General features: G+C 33.8%; 1 protein-coding gene across 1 annotated transcript in view; it reads right to left on the reverse strand.

Moving 5' to 3' along the window:
* PolE1 (DNA polymerase epsilon catalytic subunit 1) overlaps window positions 1-20,675 on the reverse strand; it is a 415,552-nt gene that overhangs the window by 348,508 nt on the left and 46,369 nt on the right. The window contains exons 9-12 of the mRNA XM_090412775.1: window positions 17,370-17,477; window positions 14,156-14,266; window positions 7,137-7,222; window positions 2,260-2,440 (exon numbers count right to left, since the gene is read on the reverse strand). Coding sequence (XP_090268901.1) covers window positions 2,260-2,440; window positions 7,137-7,222; window positions 14,156-14,266; window positions 17,370-17,477 — 486 coding nt within the window. The remainder of the gene's footprint in view (window positions 1-2,259; window positions 2,441-7,136; window positions 7,223-14,155; window positions 14,267-17,369; window positions 17,478-20,675) is intronic.

Below are 20,675 nucleotides of genomic sequence, written 5' to 3' on the forward strand. Positions count from 1 at the left end.
CTTGGCATTGTCTGCATTCAAGAATGCGTGAGCATGACTAATCTAAGGTGATATGGTCACTCAAACAAAATGAGAGAGGAAAGGTTAGCAAAACAGGTGTTTGATGCCAAGATGACAGGAAAAAGACTAAGAGGAAGACCATGGTCTAGGTGGACTGGTCCACCTACACCATGGTCAGAAGTGCCTTAGAAGAATGAAATGTTGGATGCAACAATATTGGAGAAATGACAAGTAATAGACTAATTTGGAGGAAAATTGTTGAATGGAGATTAATAATGATGAAAAATTAATCATAATAGCTGAACATCCCTTGAGGGTACATAGCAGGAAATTAATTCAGCACATGTAAAATGTATGTGCAATCTTTATAATGAAAAGTTTATTTTCCAGTTGGTTAGACTATAATAAATTTAATTTAATCCTTTATCCAAGTTGAAGCAAACAAAGTTTGCATTGCCTCAGTCCTGAAGTATCCTCAGGACTGAGGCAACTCATAGTAAAAGTGGACCAAGCTCTCATCACTCCTTGTCGCAGGTATCTCCCATAATGCAAAGCACATCTCCTTGTGGACATGTATAATGCTATACATTAAGGGAAGGGCCACTACCCAGACTGGTTTCAACCTTTATTGAGGTCTCGTCAGTGGGAGCCAGACCCAGAAGTGGTGATACTGAGGCAGTCCTGAGGATACTTCAGGAGCAAACTTTGTTTGCGTACACTTCGATAAAGGATTAAACTAAATTTATTATATTTTTAATGAAAAGATTCTTAAAAAAAAGGACAATGTGGAAGGAATATCGTGTGCATGAGGGTAATGTTAGTTATGAAAATTATAAGGAGCAGGCTAGAAGAGTTACAAATATTGTACAGAAAGCAAAGTGAAAAGAATGAGGCTAAAGATGATATCAGGACTGCGGAAGGTAAATTATAAAGATAGACTGAGAATTTATGAACAGCAGACACTAGCAAACAGGAGAAAGAGGAGTGATGATGAGACTTACTAACTTCCAAAAGTGTAATACAGGATACCAGGATTCACAGAATTTTTCATTGTATGAAGGGAGGAGAGAGGACGAGATATCATTCATGAAAATAAAGAATGAATGCAGTCAACAAAGGAGTGAGAGCTATATTTTTCTCTCATAGAGTGGTGTGTCTGGAATGGCTTGCCTTCGGAGGTGGTGAGTGCAGGTAGTGTGAATGAATTCAAGAGATGGTATGACAGGTGGTGTGAGCGATATATGACTTTCTTCAATGAGTCTAGAGGTCTCTTGTAACAATAATCCTACATGATGGAGAGTCCAATGTATGGCACTGCAGTTCTGATATGCCATAATAATGGTAACATGTATTTCTTATATTCTTAAAGGCATGAAATGAGATAGTGAGTATGAAGTTATCTCACACTTATAAAATTATACTTTTATTCTAGGTTGTTTCTCTCTCATTAATTTGTTAACAGTACGATTACTAAAAGGCTCAAAACATTTTAATAATTAAAATGAGAAATCAAAGAGAAGAAAATGTCTTGCTTGAAATTCATCATCTGTAAATCCTCGTAATGATCCTAAAATGATTCTCATAAATAATGTTCATTTTACAGTGTTTTATAATTTGTTATCAAAATCTTCTGCCTCCTTCTTCCGTACCCCATAATAAGTTTATAATCTTTAAACAAAAAAAGTTTGAAATGGGACAGTTATGTAAAGTTTTTTTTTATCAATTATAAAAAAGCAAAAAAAAAAAAACTTTTGTCGTTTTTAAAATATTTAAATTATATTATACTTAGAAGATTGTCACGTGATATACCTAAAACAAATGGTATTCACTTTGAATTGTGTTAATCAGATGAAAATCGTCTAAGTATAATATAATTTAACCATTAATAATTCATATACCAAAGGAAACCTAATTCATGTTGTAAGATATGTACCTTTTTTTTAAGCAAGGCTCACTAATAAAATATAACATTACCTGAAACTAACAAAGATGGTGTTTTTATTAATGTTAGAATAGCACTGGTTCTGTTTTTGTATATGTAAAAAGATAATTTCCTAGATGCATACATATGTCATTTCAGATACAGAGATTGACCAGGACAGGAATTAACTGAAAGATTATTTATGTTGATAAATGTATTTATATAAAGGTAGAAAATAAAATTAATTTAATATTAGAAAACATTCATTTTATTACAATATTAAAATACTGTAATAAAATTATTATAAATTAATAATTAAATAATAAAATATTGCTTACCTTTGCCACAGCTTTCAAATTGTGACTTCCTACTGGGAGATAGCTATCTCGTTTTACCCAATGTAAACAATCCATGTGAACACAAGGTCGGCATAAAAAATGACCATCTCGATTTACAGAGAAACCAATCTCCCTCAACATGTTCAATTTGTATACTGCAGCACGAGCTTCTACAAAGTTCCTGTTAAATTACAAATAAATAAATATAAAATTATATATTAATATAATTTTATTTATATGTAAGATTAATCCATTTATATATCTTGAAATTCATCCAAATTTCTTCTCTAGCTACCTTTTCCTATCAGGTTCGATTTGAAATTCAAATAACATATATGATTAAATAATAAAATATTGCTTACCTTTGTCACACTTTCAAATTGTGACTTCCTACTGGGAGCTATCTCATTTTTTTCATATATATATATATATATACACAAACAGACGCACACATATATATAAAAGGGACTATTTGTTTTTCTGCAGTACAAATCTGCACTGTTAAACCTATGAGCAGCAAATTTTGAATGACTTTATGGTCTCTAGAAATGACTATAAACAACAAATTACACGATAACCACAGTAATTAACTTTAATGAAATGACAGTACAGATATTTCGTACTACATAAGATGAGAATCTCCCAAACTTTTGGGTGAGGAAGACAATCATTCTGATTCAGATTTGGCCAATTTATGTAAAAGGGCTTCGCAACTTTCTTTGAAAAAGTGTTCATGATTTATGTAACCATCAAAAAATAGTTTTTAATAATATTATTTATTAATAATAATTTCTATAATGCACCTATAATTTTTAATTGGTAAACTACCGATTGTTGTATGTACCTTATCATTATTACGGGCGACTCCAGGGAATCCTTAGACTCATCGAGGGAGGCCCTAAACATCATGTCCACACAACTATACGACATTCTCACAGTATCTATCATACCTTGCCTTGAACTCACTCACCGCCATAGCACCCACAACAGACTCTGTCAGCTTATTCCACTCATTTACCACTCTAAAAGTAAAGAAACCAGCTCCAACATACTTGCTAACCACACTCTTGCCCAGCTTCCATAGGTGTCCCCTAGTTCTCCCACCACCAGATCATATCTCAAAAATATCCTCTGAATTAATCCTATAGAAACCCTTTAGCAATTTGAATGTCTCAATCATATCTCCCCTTTTCCGCCTATCAACCAATTTCTGCAACCCACAAATCTTCAACCTGTTCTCATAAGGTTTATTCCATAGACTTGCTATCATCTTGGTCACTCGCCTCTGGATCCTCTCCACCTCCTCTCCATCAAAAAGAAACTTAGGTGACCAAATCTGGGCACAGTAGTCAAGATGAGGTCTTATCAAGGCTCGGTACAGAGGAACAATAACTTGCTTGTCTCTGCTCATCAAAGTATTTTTCAACAACCAAGTGAGTTGATGAGCTGATTTATCCACTTTTGCAATGTACCCCCTAAACTTCATCTCCCTATCCACCAACACTCCCAAGTCCCTGGTCTCATCAATCTCCTGGAGTACAGTTCCACCAATGTGGTATACTGCTGCTAATCTTTTCACCCCAAAATGCATAACCTTACATTTTGTCACATTAAATTGACATCCATTCTCCTTAGCCCAGAACTCCAATCTATCCAAGTCGTCCTGTAAGATTTTGACATCTTCTGCATTAACTATTGCCCTACCCAACTTTGCATCATCAGCGAACAAATGAACTATTCCTCTTAGATTCTTCCCTATATTGTTAATGAACAAATTATTATTATTATTATTATTCCTGATACCTCCAAGGAGTCTGAAGACTCATCACGGCAGGACACCTACAACTGTCTCAACCACAACACCGAACCTCTACTACGAATCATCTCCATCAACGCCATCTACCGCCAACCTCCACCACCACAACAATTAGTATTTTTTGTCTGTAAATTGTGTGGGTTCTTAAGGGCCGATTTGTCTGTATGCAGGATGAAAAACCTGAGTTTCCAGGAGAAAAAGTCCCTGATAAGAGTGAAGCTGTTGTTTTGTGAGACAAAGAAATACAAATGGCGGATGCCTATTTCTTTGTCTCAGCACTGGTTCTATCTCCCTCTTCAAATTCAGAGAAAATTTATTTGTATATGCTGCGCCACCCTGAATCCTAGGATATACTAAAATGTAGGACCAAGGAGATAGAACACAGTCAGCGTTCACTCTTCTCAGCTATAAATTTACAACTTGCAGTCATGACCTTATATTATACAGTTCCCCGCCCTTTTGTGGTTCGTTATATCTTATGAGCAAGTGCAGCAGGATCAATTACAGGTAAGACAACATTCACATTAAAACAAAACATTTTAATTACTGTTAGAATTCATATATTACACTGAGAAGCACTTAGTTAATCATTGAACTAAATTTTATATACAGCCTTAACACTCGTACATACAGTTAATTATCCCATTTCGTGAATTTTTATCTTAGAAACATAAATACTAACATTTAATCACTTAGTCTCAATTTTCTACTCTAATCACTTAAATTTTACTCTTAATACTTATCAAATTCCATTCATAATTCTCTTTAACAATCCTATTCAAATTTTACATATATCTCAGATTTAAGTAAGAACATTTGTAATTCACTCTCTTTCAAGACACATTTATGACACACTATTATATTTCCTTCTAAATCTATCAGCAACAGTTCAAAGAAATGTCCCTTAGCATGCACATTAAAATCTTCTCATTCAATTCTTTAGTTAGTAGACATAAAGTTTTCACCTTACCAATTTTCAGGATATTCTACTTTGGCCACTTCAATTCTTTCGTCAGACAACTACCTTATATGATCGCTTTTTCTTCACACTTCCTCGAGATTTTCTATATGATTTCCCTCTATACTTCAACTGGAATTATTCTGTAGTTTTCCACTATCAGGATCTGCTGGGCTTTTTCTTTCCGACTGGTAAGTTAACTTGGTCATTTGGTCGTAACTTCCACGAACAAAGGAAACCCACGTGGAGGCTCCATACCAGCCGGACTTCCGTGGCATAGGAATACAGCAGCAGGAAAACATCTAAAAGCCTCACTCGTAGCGTTACATCCCCTTTTAAACACCACGCCGTTTCTCTCTTTCATCATCGATGTGTACGTCATGCTTTCACTACATCACGCGGCACTTAGCGCCGCTCACGGAATCCCTTCGTAACTCTTGTAGCGTTTCGGTGGAAGGGAGGGGAGGCACCGTGCTACATAACAGATATTCTAGTACATTCACCACGTGTCTCAGAAGTCGGCCCTTTCACATTTAGATTATTTCTTACCCAGCAAATGGTTAGTTATTTACATAATAATTTAGACTAAGCAACTATACAATAATAACATTGAAATTTCACATCACATAATAATATATATAAGAACTAAATTATGATTTCTATACAATGCTTCTTTATTTCTGATAAATCATTATTTTCCTCAAGAGAGTGATAACAATGTTAAGTCCTCTGACTTAACAGTAGTATTATATTGGTGGGATTATGCTAGAAGAAACTGATGAGGCTAGGGATCTTGGGGTGTTAGTAGATACGAAGTTGAAGTTCAGGGGCCATGTAGCAAAGATTGCTACATGGCCCCTCAGAATCACAATGGAAACCAGGTCTAGTCTCCTGGTTTCCATTGTGATTCTGATATAGAGAGAGTGCAAAGGAGAGTATTAAAAATTATATCAGGATTGTGGAATACTGATTATGAAGACAGATTGAGAATTTGTAAACTGCATACACTAGTAAACAGGAGAAAGAGGGGTGATATGATTGAAACATACAAAGTTCTGAAAGGGTCATACAGGATTTCAGTTGATGAAATTTTTCAATTTATAGAGGATGGGGAAAGGACGAGAGGCCATCCTTAGACTCTTGTCCTTTTTGGCATCTAATTTTCTCTCATAGGATTGTGCATGAAGGATGTTGTGAATGCAAGTAGTGTGAATGAATTCAAGAATAAGTATGATAGCTGGTGCATATAGTATGTGGCCTCCCTCGATGAGTCTCTCACTCCCTAGAGGTCTCTCTTAATAATAATAATAAATTCTCTGGTCTATTCTCAAAACTTCCTAAGTTTCCATATATTTGAATGGATTTATGGCCAAAGCAACTAGGGCCACAAAGCTAGTTTGCAATTATGCTTGTTAAATGCATGTGCTCTCTCTCTCTCTCTGGTCAGGCTGTCTGTTTTAGAGGAACAAAAATACACATTGATAGGAGGTTAAATCCTGACACATCCATATGACAACATAAGGTTGGTTTGTTTGTTTTAATGATACCATGTTAGGACAATCAGAAGGATAACTTGTTTTCCATTCTGATTTTGTGTACAGAAATGAATGACAGCAATGTAAGTGATATTCATAAAAATTTTAACAGACAGTAAAAGTGGCACTAAAGAGAGTAGTGTGAACTTTATAAGGGATGTAAGCATGTATGCAAGCTGTATGAATTGCTCTGTGATTCATATATACATATAAATGCCAAGATGGCACAAATGGGATGTTATGCTTTCATTATAAATGGTGTCGACAGTAATAGCATATAAATGAAAAGATGGAGTTAACCGATGTTAACTTCATCATGGAGTTAATGAAAGATGGATATTATGCTTTCATTATAAATGGTATTAAAATGAGTGCATCTAAACTAAAACGAAGTATGAAGGCAGGCATGCTCAATCACTTTTCAGATTTTAGCATGCTATTCGTTTCTTTCCCTCCCCATAAATAATCCTGTGAAACATAGAATAACTAATATGCACTTCAATGTTTCAGTAATAAAATAAAATTAAAAAAATGAAAATTCATTTCCTGTAATTAAATATGTACTCACCAGTCAAAAAAATCTCCATTGTAAGTAACAAACACAAGAGGTTTCACTTCTAATATATGATCAAAAAATTTTTGAATTAATGCTGCCTAAAGTAAAAAAGAAGACACCATTTTTTAATCTGCTATTAATAGAGCAACTATCTAAATAAATATAATAGCAATTTCAAAAAGATACTGAAACACAGATTTGAATATATTTGAAATCATTTAAGTTAATTAAAATGTTAACAACAACAGCATGATTTCTAAATTTCATAATATATACTTGACAAGAAATTATATTCTTGTATATAGAGTCCCTATATACAAGCAGACTACTCCTGAAGTTATTTCATGATTATGCTTGTACTTGAGTATGAGATTAAAACAAGAATACAATTTCTTATGAAGTATAATATATATATTGTAACTAAGTGGAAAAACTGTTCATAAATTCCACTAATTTTTTCAATCCCTGTTCTAATTACAAGACAATATGTACTTGATCAATGCAATGATCTGAGATTTTTTACCTATATTTATGAGGAAAGCAAGAGAGAGAGAGAGAGAGAGAGAGAGATGTAAGTTCATGTCTTTAATTGCTTATTATTATTAATAATCTCCCACAAAGACACAAATCCATCTGAGGTGGGCAAGGAAAAAAACTTTATGGATTACATAATTCCTTTTCTCTGCCCAATTAACTTTTGTATAACACAACTGCTAAAATATGTTCAAGGTTAATTTTTATGTTAGTGAGTGGTAAACCAATCCTATAACCACATCCCAAGACTGACCACTCAATACTATCATCATCAAATTCCTGACATGTACCCTCAAGGGGGTACAAAATATGATGGTACAACATGAAAAATTTACATCATTACTAACTTCCTATCTACAATTTTCCTCCAAATTAGTCTGTTACTTGTCAAGACTCCAACATTATCAGATTTTATATTCTGTCTTCTAAGGCACTTTGTACCATATCAATCCACCTACATCTTGGTCTTTCTCTGGGTCGTTTTTCCTGCCAACCAGGCCAAGAACACTTGTTTTGCTAATCTTTCCTCGCCCATTCTGTTTAAGTGATAATACCACCTGAGATTAGCTCTGCTAACGCATTCCTGAATGCTGACAATGTCAAATTCTTTCCTAATATCCTCGTTTTTAATATGATATTGCCATTGATGCCATCTATTCATGCCTCTAATCTTTCTCAGGACTGTCATATATGCGGTCTCTGGGCTTTAGTGAAGTGTTTTATTTCTGACCCAGCTCTCAGATCCATAAGTCAAAAATGATTTGAATACTGTTTTGTATACAGCTAATTCAATGTTCTGACTAATTTCACTCTTACTTCATATGAATTTATTCAATTGACTTCCTACCATACCAGCTTTGTTGATTCTGTTGTCTATTTCCATATTTAATTTACCATCTTCACTAAATATCATGCCTAAGTAGCTGAAATGTTTTACTTGTTCCACAGGTTCCCCATTCAAAACACAGTTGACATTTTCAATGATTCTACATATTTTCATGGTCTTTGTCTTTTTATTGCTGACCTTCATACCATATCTATTACAACAGTTATTCAATTTAGTCAGGGAATCTTGCAAACTTGTAGCGGATTTATTTAGAAGTTCATCCACATAAAGCAAAGAGCTGACATTAACATCTCCATTTCTGATATCATGTTTAATACCACTTTCCTTCATAATGTGATCCATATAGATAATGAATAACAGAGGGGATAATGTACATCCTTGTCTCACACCAGATTTAACATTAAACCATCTTCCTGTACTTCCTTCAATTCTAACTGCTGCTTTGCAACTGAATTTCCAAGGTTTGGTTCTTGTTCTCAAACTCTTTCATTTTCTCTTCAACAATCTTTGTGTATTTTAGTCTACAGTTCACATCTGAGAGCTGCTCAACTTTTATTCGCTTTAAAACGTTCTGACATGTCATTCTTTTCAATATGAAATTCAATTTTATCCTGCTCAAGACTAAATAGTGATCACTTCCAATTTCAAATCCTCTGTACACTCTAGTGTCCTGCACCAGGGAAAAAACACCACTATCAACAATAGCATAGTCAATGAGACTTTTCTTATTCCTTGCCTCTTCTCTCCATGTGAATTTGTAATTTGTGTACATTTTTATGTTGGAGCATGGTGTTAGTAATAACCAGTCCGTGTCCTGAGCAGAAATCCAACAGGTATTTGCCATTATTATTAGCTTCGCTCTTTTCTCCAAATTTTCTCAAAATATTTTTGTATGTCTGACAGTCATTTCCTACTCTGTTATTAAGATCCCCAACAAGGATCAACTTTTCCTTTTTCATTGTGTCAGTTGCTTTCTCTAAAGACTCAAAAAATTCCTCCACTTCTACCTTAGTAGAACCTTCTGTGAGACCATAGGCACAAATAAGTCTCATTTTGAAGTTCCCCCATTCTGACATTTGCCCACATCACTCTATTTGAGACTGCCTGCCATTCAAGAAGATTAGCCTCATATTTAGTGTTGAATACTATGGCTACACCTTCTTTTCCTTGATTGTCATTGCCTGAATAAAACATTTGTATTTATTGCTCAGAAAGATCTCACCATGTTTTTGTCTTTTTTGTTTCAGTCACCCTTATTATATCGATCTGATACTTATCTAATTCCTCAGCTAGCTCCATTTCTTTGACATTCAGGTTTCTTATGTTGATAGTACCAATCTTTAACTCTGGTGATGTTGAGTTGAGGTGTGCTTTTAGATTTGTTCCAGTAGCTGACTTTTCGCTGTTCGCCCTGGTTCCCTGGAAAAAACAATGGGAGCCTTGTTTAACCGAGCAACGCCCTAGCCGGCATGAAATATTGTTATGTTGTACCATCATTTTGTAATTTGGTTTAAGCCAATAAGAATACAATTTGGTTGGCTAAATCCCAAATTGCCAGCCCATCCTCGTTCGTTCAGTATCCAGGAAGATACCCAACAAGGTGCACCACGAGAAGGTGAGGATTGGACGTTAGGTCAGAAGCCCTGGTCGGTTCTCCACATTCTTTTAAAGGCTATGTGGAGGTGTCCTCTCAGTTATACAGCTTTGACCCTTCCACTCAATACTAAAGGAAATAAAACTAGCAGATGAGCCATATATTGACCAATTGTCTATCAAACCAATATGCACATCATATCTCCTGGTATCACCCTCCCCCATATCCACAACTCATAATTACATTCTCTTCTCCATTTTCTCTTCCTATTTGTATTTTCTACACTTTTTTTGATTTACTCTATACATACACATAGATAAACAAACAATATGTCATGTGCAACAGTGCTGATGACACAGTCATTACTGCGTCTTCCCCTTAATAGGCTCAATGGCCTGTCACGACCAAGTAACTTGGGTTCACATAAACCTATTTAATGCTCTGATAGGATGGTTAATTCTACCTGCATAATTTGAAGTTGTCTGAGGAAGATGTGATGTGTGCAACAGAAATAGAAGGATATACAATTTTCTAGACGGACAAGAAGGTGAAAAGTGGAGGTGTTCAGTGATCTGATAGCTTTAAATTTACTGTGTAATTTTTTTTAAGTTATAGTGCCCATAATGGCAGCCCATGATAGTAAGAAGTGCCAACAGTATTTAATACTTTAATATTTAATTTAATAAATGTAAGTAAATTTTTAATGTTCTTTATAAATTTCTTTAAGTATTTTCTTTAAATATTTCTCATTGAGAAGCAGTGATGAAGTAAAAGGGTAAAGGAATTATTATTTTTAAATTGAGAAATTTATTATTGATAACATTTATTCATTTATTTAACATGATGGGGGGTCGATGAGGGATCAAGGATTCCATGAAGGGCTCAATGGTCTAAAACGTTTGCCAACCCCTGGTTTAGGCAAATTGGTTGGGTATGTAAAAAGAAGGTGATTCTGTAGCAAGCAACTTTAATTACAGGAACACAGAATGGAAGGAGGAGACAGTATATTGGAACAAGGAGAGTGAGTTTGTTGAATTTCTGAGAAATAAATATCTTAAATAGCATGTGACTGAAGCAACTAGAGGTTTTATTGTTTTGGATGTGGTGATAACTTCACAAGATGTAGTGTTAATGAGCTATTTGACACTGCTGCCAGTTGGTGAGAGAGTGGTCATTAGGTGCTTGTTTGGGAAGAGATGTTGACAATGCATTGAAATTCATAAGTCAGTATCTGGCACAAGCAATGTATAACTGCATACCAAGGGTTAAGCAAGTAAACAGAGTAGGAGTGAAATGGATGAACTATGAAATCAAGCAAGCTGTGTTGGAAAAGAAAATATTATGGAGGAGGTGGAAGACAGTTGGTGTTGATTAAATCAATGAAAAGTATACAGTGCATGCCAAGAAGGTGATGAGTACAGTAAAGAAAGAAATGGCGTAATATGAGAGGAGATTGACTGGTCAGATCAAGATTAATTCAAGGAAATTCTTCTGCTACATAGGAAGCAACAGGAAAAATAATTATGCTGACACTGATATGTGTCAACATACTTCAGTGTCAACTGGTATGTTGACACTGATAGACAGTCAAGGAAGGAGTGACTGTTGCAAAGGATATAGTGAAATTATTGAATGAGCACTTTATCAGCATATCATTTACTAGTGTAAATGATGCCATGCAATATACAGAAGAGAGGCAAGTATTAGGAAAATTGTAAGTGAAAGATTCAGAGGCGTATCAGGTGTTGATTGGGTTAGATGTTAATAAGGCCGCAGGAATGGATGACATAATGCCACATATTCTTAAGGAATGTACACAACAGTTAGCTATGCCCCCCTGACCTAGTTATTTAATAAGCCTTGCACTGGGTAAGATTCCTAAGTAGATAGAAAGCAAAATAGTACCACTCTACAAGCATAGTTCTAGGACAGAGGTTTCAAATTATTAAGCCAGTCTGTATAACTGAAGTCATAGTCAAGGTTGATGAACATAGTATTCTTTATGATGGTCAGCATGTATTGGTAAAGGATAGGTCTTGTTTTAGAAATTTACTTGCATTTTATGACAAGATGACAAGTATGTTGGATAAGGGAGTATCAAATACAGTGATATTCTTAGACTATGAAAAAGTGTTTGACAGACTACCACATAATAAGTTGGTGTACAAGCTGCAGACAATGGAAATAGATAATATATTGGTTAGATGGACTGGAGATTGGCTTTCTGAATGATACCAGCAAATTGTGTATGATAGAGCTGTGATCTCAAAAAGGAGGGTAACCAGTTGGTGCCCCAGGGTGATATATGATGCAAAGTTAGGAAGAATTATAAGTAGTACCACTAATATTAATTCCCTTCAGGAAGATTTGAATAGACTTTTGACTTGGGCAAGGAGTCAGGTTGCCCAAGTCAAATAAGGTGTTGCATTTTGAAGTGCAGAAATATAAGGCTGTGTACTATATTGATGGTGCTGTACTGCAAGAAGTGGATGAGATTTGAGATTTGGGAGTGATGGTTGACAGTAGACTGAAGTTTAGAGAACATATTGCAAGTGTTGCATAGACCTCATAATGTTGCACATCGTAATGCTGCTATGATACGAAGTACTCTAACATGTAGAGATAAAGATGTGGTTGTACCACTGTATAAAACACTGGTCAAACCACACCTGGACTATTGTGCCTGGGAATGAAAGCTATGGGGAGAGGTTGAAGAATTGTGGATTGCAGAGTTTGGTGGATAGGAGGAAAAGAGGTAATATGATAGAGACGTTTAAATTAGCGAGAGGATTTTATTAGATTAACCCAGAAGGGATTATAAAAAGAGTAGAAGGCAGGAATCAGAAGCAATCTCTGGAAGTTATGTAAGAGTGTGTTGAAGAAGGGTATGAGGAGGAGATTTTTTACATGGAGAATTGCAAGTGAATGGAATGCATTACCAGAATATGTTGCTAATGCAGGGAGTGTTAATGATTTTAAGATTCAGTATGACGGATTTGTTGTCAGTTGAAGGACCCTCCCATGATGAGTCTGCCAACTCCATGGAAGGTGTAGCAATAATATCTTCACATTGGTTCAGTACCCATTCATTTAACCCATACATGGTACTAATGCACTATAAGTTGATCTATCAACCTCTCGAGTATTGGCTCAACATAAAAAAAAAAAAAGTACGTAAAAGTATTCAGTGAATATGAAACAGGAAGTGGTTATTAAGTTTTGATCAGGATAAAATTAAATGTCATACCAAAAATTAAAGTATCCAAGTTTTAAAAAGAACCAAAATCAAGCAGCTTTCAGAGATGAACTGTAGATTCAAATAAGTAAATATTATTTAAAAAAAAAAAAAAATGAAAGAGTGAAATTAGAACAAACCTTGGAATTTCAGTAGCAGATCCTGAAGAATTTCTGTTGGTGTGCTACATTTTTATCATGACTAAATAAGTGTCTGATAAATTCAGCTAAAACAGATATTATGTAGTCAAAAGTAAGATGACAGGCGAGAATTTACAGCAATCAGAAAAATATTTGAATATACAGAGCTTTCAAGCACTTGAAATAATAGAATAATGAAGTCCAGCTTTCTAGTTTTTAGTTTTCATAATTTTAAATTCAAATCTACTTACTGATTTTATTCCTGTTTAATTTTTGGCTATTCAATGTATATATTTAAATTTACATAATTAAACTTCATTCTCAACACCTTTCTCATATTGTACATTTCAACTCATCAAGTCTACCTCCAAATATTTTGTTATCCCTACTTTCTTAAAGTGCACTACCAGGTGTGTGTTTTTAACTACCCTTAATCTAATTTAAATTTTATATTCAATATCACTCCATCTCCCAATAATCTTTGCTATTTCCGCTATTGTTATTATTAGCAGAAATGTGAAACTAAGTTTCAGAAAATTTCTATGTGAATACTTTTGTCATAAGTTGCCCATTTCAGTACTTCATTAACTTCATACTTAATAACACCCTAGTATGCTTTAATTAATATTTCTGAAACTCAGTTGTAGAAAAATGTAGTATCAAAAGTAGATGAGATCCTACCTCATTTGGTTCATTAAAAATAATGAAAGGACCCTCAAATTCTGGCTTTGGTGTATACTCAAAATCTTCAACATCAGCAGACACTATTTCTCGATTAGTAATCAAAAAGCCCTTAGAAATAAGAAGACAAAAAAAAATCCTCCAATTAATATTAAAGTATAATTTGCAAAAGTTATTATGTAAAAATGTCATAATAACTAAGATGAATTAGGTAATCAAAATTATACAAAAAAAATAAATCAAAGCATTTAAAATAATCTAATTAAATATAGAATTACTAAAAGATAGGATCTATAATTTAGAAATAATAAAATAAACTAAAGATGCCAAGAAGTTATATTCTTGGTTTCATTCTTTATCCAAGTGTAAGCAAAGTTTGGGCATGAAGTAACTTCATGACTGGGCTACTTGTATATAGGGGCTAACGACTTAACATCAACTGCCTCAGTATCCCATAATGGAAGGCTTTATGTGCCTATAATCCAGAACATAAAAAATTGGTTTAAACACTGTCTTGTATACTGCTGGCATGTTCATTTAGCTAATTTCTTCCTTGTTTCATGTACATTTATTCAATTACTTCCCAATACAACATTCTTACTTATTCTATTATCTATTTCCATATTTTATCTTGCAAACTATTCTATAAGTTTATTACTGAGTTGTTGTTTTCTGAGATTTATCTTTATTGCAGATTTTTTTCAAACCAGATCTGTCAGCAATTATTTAATTTGGCTAAAGGCACAAAGACATAAAGCAAATTAATTCAAGAGGCTGTTCTGCAGCTGCACAAAGTAAAAAAAAAAAAAAAAAACTTCATATTTATATCACTTATTTGGATATCATACTTAATATCCCTTTCTTTAATAATGTGCTCTGCATAGATTATAAATAATGGCATAATCATTCTGTTTTGCAGGATGAAAAACCTTAGTTTCTGGGAGAGAAAATCCTGCCACCACTGCATGTGACTGACTAACTCATCTTCACTTGAAAAGTTCTGATAAAGATTCTCTGCATCCTAGATGGAATTCGAACCCAGGTCTTTTCAACCAAAGGGCATAATCACTACTGGCTGAACAACAAAGGCTCTATAAACAACTAGAAAAAAAAAATTGACTAAGTAAATCAAAAAAAACTATTGAATTTCATATAAACAGATATTTACAAAGAGTAAAAATTCCATCTCTCTCTCTACACACACTCAACTCAATCACTCTCTCACTTTAATATAATAATTATAATTATATATTATATAATAATATAATATAATAAATAAAAATAACATATACATTTATAATAACAAAGATTATGTGTCCTTAGTATAGATAATTAGCAGCTTAGTAACATATTTTCTGACATGATTAGCATATTTTCTATGATACCAAATAACAAATGACTACTGTCCCAAATCAGCATTTATTCTTTGCTGCTAATGTAGACAAAGAATAAATTATCACTTCAATCAAGGAGAAAACTTCCACACAATTAATAATTAGAGAAAATAGTTCCTATCTGGTAATGAAAAATAATGCAGACACATAAAATACTTATTTTCTCTGAAAAAGTGAGATTGGTTTCAAATACAAATTATTTTACCATTAGAACAGTGAAAAATTATATATAACAACAATTCAGAATAATGCTCCAGGATAATGAACTCGGAATAATGAGCTTTTATTATAACATCATACAATTATGTATTCAACAAATATCATGGGGTGCCATGTTTTCATAAGTAATTTTTGCATGAATAAATAATTTGAATTACATTAAATACATTACATTACGTTAAATAAAAAGTTAGTTTCTAGAGACCGATATCTTTCTGAAACAATTTTAGGTTCTATCTGACTAATGGTCTCCTTCCTTATTCACCCTTTAAACTTCAACAATGAAAGACTATCTCTCAATAAGACAAGACATGTAGATAAGACACATCCTTCTTACTCTTTGCAAATATTATATCAGTAATGTTTTTCTTTCCTTTTTTTTCTTTTTATTAAAAATCTACATTTGCACTGTACACACACAAAGCACTGATATGCTACAAGTTCTTCTACCTCCTGTGTATAGGATTAATATTTTTTAAAAAATCACCCCCCCCCTCACACACACACACCTATGATAATATCCAAATCTCCAAGACAGATCTGATCTCTCTTTCTTGTGACTTACATCTCTTATCTTTCAGAGCACAAACACATCACATCTGTAGTGTCTCCTCAACCTGTAAAATTTGGTATATCCTTTTCCATTCAAGACACTACTTCTCACATATACAACTGCTAATAAAAATAATCTGTGGTACTTATAGGACCTTTATTAATTTTTTTTAGGAAAATCACCTTATCCTAAATAAATTTTCAGGATAAGGTGATTAGTTTTATGTCAAAATACATAATATTCTTGTGTGTAAATTGTGTGCGATTGCTGAACCAGTCTGCGGGACAAAAAAATCCTGTTGTCTCCACATGAGACTGGCTAACTCATCAACTGAAAAGCAATGATAAAGGTTCTTCATATCTTAGATGAAATTTGAACCCAATCTTTCCAACCTAAGAGATTCATCAAAGCCAACTGCACTGCAAATTCATACAACAACTTCTACTACATAAATCCCAAATGTGCATAACTTTGACCATTTTGGCATTTGGTGAGATAGTGATGCTATCCAGAAGAGAGCGATCTGGTAATAGATCTACTCTGTCAAGGGAACTGCTAATCATTTTCTTATAAGCATGTTCTGCTGAATTGACTATTATCATTCCTCCACTTTCCTTTGAGCTCATAAAATCACAGACTGCTGCTGGTGAATCCATTCCCTATCCAACTTCAAACATACTAAGCTCATCTTCCTATTTCATTCCATTTATCTCTGTTCTTTGGAACAGTGCAGCTAATACTGATTTCCTTAAGAACTCAGCTACTATTATCAACAGGTTGTTCTGTTCTCATTAACCACTTCTCTACACATGACAATGATGTGTAACAGAATTTTCAATCTCTTGTGTGTGGAGTTGATATTAAAAATATATAGTAATTTACTTCATTTTAATATAATAAGTACACAAATATTTAAGACGAGCTAATGTAAAATTGTACTATTTTTCAAGAATTCATAATATTAAGGAGAATATTTTGACATTCAAGTATTTAAAAAGATATGTACACACACACACACATATATACATATATATATGAAATCACTTACTTGTCCATCAATCATATATGAAATCATCATTATTTGATCTATACTAACATCAGGAAACTTAAGAGGTAATTTTGTAGTTTCAATATCATATGCCATGACAATAATATCCTGCAAGGATAAAATTATATTTAATTACCATATATCAAAACTAACTTTATTTTGATTGTTAATATTTGGTCCTTTTTTAATACTAAATATAAGACATTTTCTTTGGATTTTATTGGACCATGATTCTTTATAAATATATGTATATAATCGTCTACCAGTTTCACCAGCTGGAGTCTGTCTGGCTTCTTCAGGACAAGAGTAATTACACTAACATTAAATGCTACAACAGAAGAATGCAGTAACGACCTTAAAATCAGTTTAAAAAATTGAAAAGGATGCGTGACATTAAGAGCATAAAGCATCATCATCATCATCAAATTCCTGCCATGTACTCTCAAGGGGTGTACAGGATATGATAGTACTACATGAAAAATTTAAATCATTACTAACTTTCTATCTACAATTTTCCTCCAAATCAGTCTGTTGCTTGTCAAGACTCCAACATTATCAGATCTTATATTTCTGTCGTCTAAGGCACTTTGTACCGTATCAATCCACTTATACCTTGGTCTTCCTCTGGGTCATTTTGCTGCCAACCTGGCAGTGAACACTTGTTTTGCTATATTCTGTTTAAGTGACCATACCACCTGAGATTAGCTCTGCTAACGCATTCCTGGATGCTAACAATGTCAAGTTCTTTCCTAATATCCTCATTTTTAATATGATATTGCCATTGATGCCATCTGTTCATGCCTCTAATCTTTCTCAGGACTCTTATATCTGCGGTCTCTAGTCTTTGGTCAAGTGTTTTACTTCTGACCCAGCTCTCAGATCCATAAGTTAAAACTGGTTTGAACACTGTCTTGTATACAGCTAATTTAGTGTTCCGACTAATTTCTCTCTTATTCCATACGAATTTATTCAATTGACTTCCCACCATACCAGCTTTGCTGATTCTGTTGTCTATTTCTATATTTAATTTACCATCTTCACTAAAAATTGTGCCTAAGTAGCTGAAATGTTTTACTTGTTCCACAGGTTCTCCATTCACAACACAGTTGACATTTTCAATGATTCTGCCTATTTTCATTGTTTTTGTCTTTTTATTGCTGCCCTTCATACCAAAGCGTGGAGACTTAATTGTTGTTAGTAGATCTCGTTTTATAGTTTTTCAACTATTTCAGTTCTGCTAAACATAGTGACTTCATTAAGCTTTTCCAAATGTCTTTTAATATCATGCCTTGATTTCTATTGAGATTGTTTCCTGTCTGGAGTACCACTGTAGCTTCTTTAAAGTTTCTACATTTGAAATCTTCTTCAATGTACGGCATAGAGCTGTTGTCCCAATCAATGGAATGGTTTGAAAATGAGAAATGATGGGCTAATCCTGAGGAGTCTGTTCTGTTGTTGTTGACATCTCCGATATGTTCTTTTTTTTTTTGGATTTCTAGGTTTCGTGATGTTTGGCCTACATAATTCAGTCCACAGGAATATGGGATGTTGTATACTCCTGCGAATTGTAGAAAGCGATGCTGTCCTTAGAATTTCAAACCATTCCATAGCAACAGAATGATTCTAAACAACCAGCTGTATGCCGTACATTGAAGAAGATTTTTAATGTAGAAACTTTGAAGAAGCTGCAGTGGTACTCCAGACAGGAGACAATCTCAATAGAAATCAAGGCATGATATTAAAAGACATTTAGAAAAGCTTAATAAATTCACTATGTTTAGCAGAACTGAATTACGCAAAAAACTATAAAATGAGATCTACTAACAATGATTAAGTCTCCACGCTTTATGCTCTTAATGTCGCGTGTCCTTTTCAATTTTTTAACTGATTTTAAGGTCATTACTGCATTCTTCTGTTGTAGCATTTAATGTTAGTGTAACCACTCTCATCCTGAAGAAGCCAGACTCCAGCTGGCAAAACTGGTAGATGATTATATACATATATTTATAAAGAATCATGATCCAATAAAATCCAAAGAAAATATCTAATATTTAGTTTAAAACTAACTTTAGTTTAATGAAATTATTGCATTATTATAATTATTAATGCACCTCTATAAAGTCCCAAGATTCGGTATGAAGTGCACTGTCACTACACTCAACTACTATAGCAAAATCATTCAAAGAATTTTCCCAGAAATAATACCTATAAAGTCATTCACTATAATAAAGTATCCCACTATATCAAATTTGTCTTTCTTTCTTGCAAAAAAGATCTCAGGTAAAAAAAAAATATATTCTCTGGCATTTCCTTGGTTCTCTTTGTCATGATTTTCTTTGTTCTATTTCTTCTGATTTTTCTTTGTTCTGTTTCCCAAGATTTCCTTGGAAAATGGATTGGGTGATTAATCTTTTTTCCTTAAATTTACCAGTGAACCTTGCACTATAAAAAACTTATTTTTCTGTCTCTAGAGGTTCACTACACTGAATTGACTACATAAATAGTAGTTTTTTATGTAGTCAACTCGCTGCTCCCTCAGTCCTCAAAAGTTAGATAGGGCTAAATCGGCCTCGCCTACTCCCTGTACGAGAATCAAAGGCATTAGCGGGTTTATATTTGCAGAGTATCATTGCAGGGTAGAGGAAAGAACAGTATAACAGCTAATTAACAGTCAACTTCTTCACTATATAGAGGACCACCAAATAATTACTGTTCACAAAATGAATTCTGCCACTTTCATTTTATAGCAGATCTCCAAGCAAACCTTACTCACTTCCAGATATAAGTCAATATAAAAGTCTGTATTCATTTGACATTTCTAAGGATAGTTCTGACACAAAGGCCTTCTTACCAAGCTATCATCATATGGTGTGCTTACTACTATTTATAAATGAGTCTCCAGTTTCCTCTCTGGTCATGACATCACATCATGGTAGTTTCTCTATCATATTTCACTATTAATGCAGTGGTACCTCAGGATTCTGTGGTACATTCCTCTACTTCATTCAAAAAAACCATGTAATGCTTATTCAAGCCACAAAATCCTCCATAACCAATGTCCTAAACACTGATTTTACCTTTCCATAGTGTAGTAAAAATAATCTAGTGAATTTCAATACTATCAGAAACAAATCATTATTTCTTAGGAGAAATATCTTACTTTACTTCCCTTTACTTTTGATAATATTCCAATGTCTAGACAAGATCAGTTTTCTCTTGAGTTGACTTTCACAAACACATCCATAATCTTTTCGGTAGGTGGCGCAGTGATATGACTGTCGGCTTGTCGAGAGCTGTTGAAAAGAT

The sequence above is a fragment of the Typopeltis vanoorti genome, chromosome 23, assembly GCF_054136105.1.
Source record: "Typopeltis vanoorti isolate ZY-2024b chromosome 23, IOZ_Tvanoo_1.0, whole genome shotgun sequence".
Taxonomy (NCBI): domain Eukaryota; kingdom Metazoa; phylum Arthropoda; class Arachnida; order Uropygi; family Thelyphonidae; genus Typopeltis; species Typopeltis vanoorti.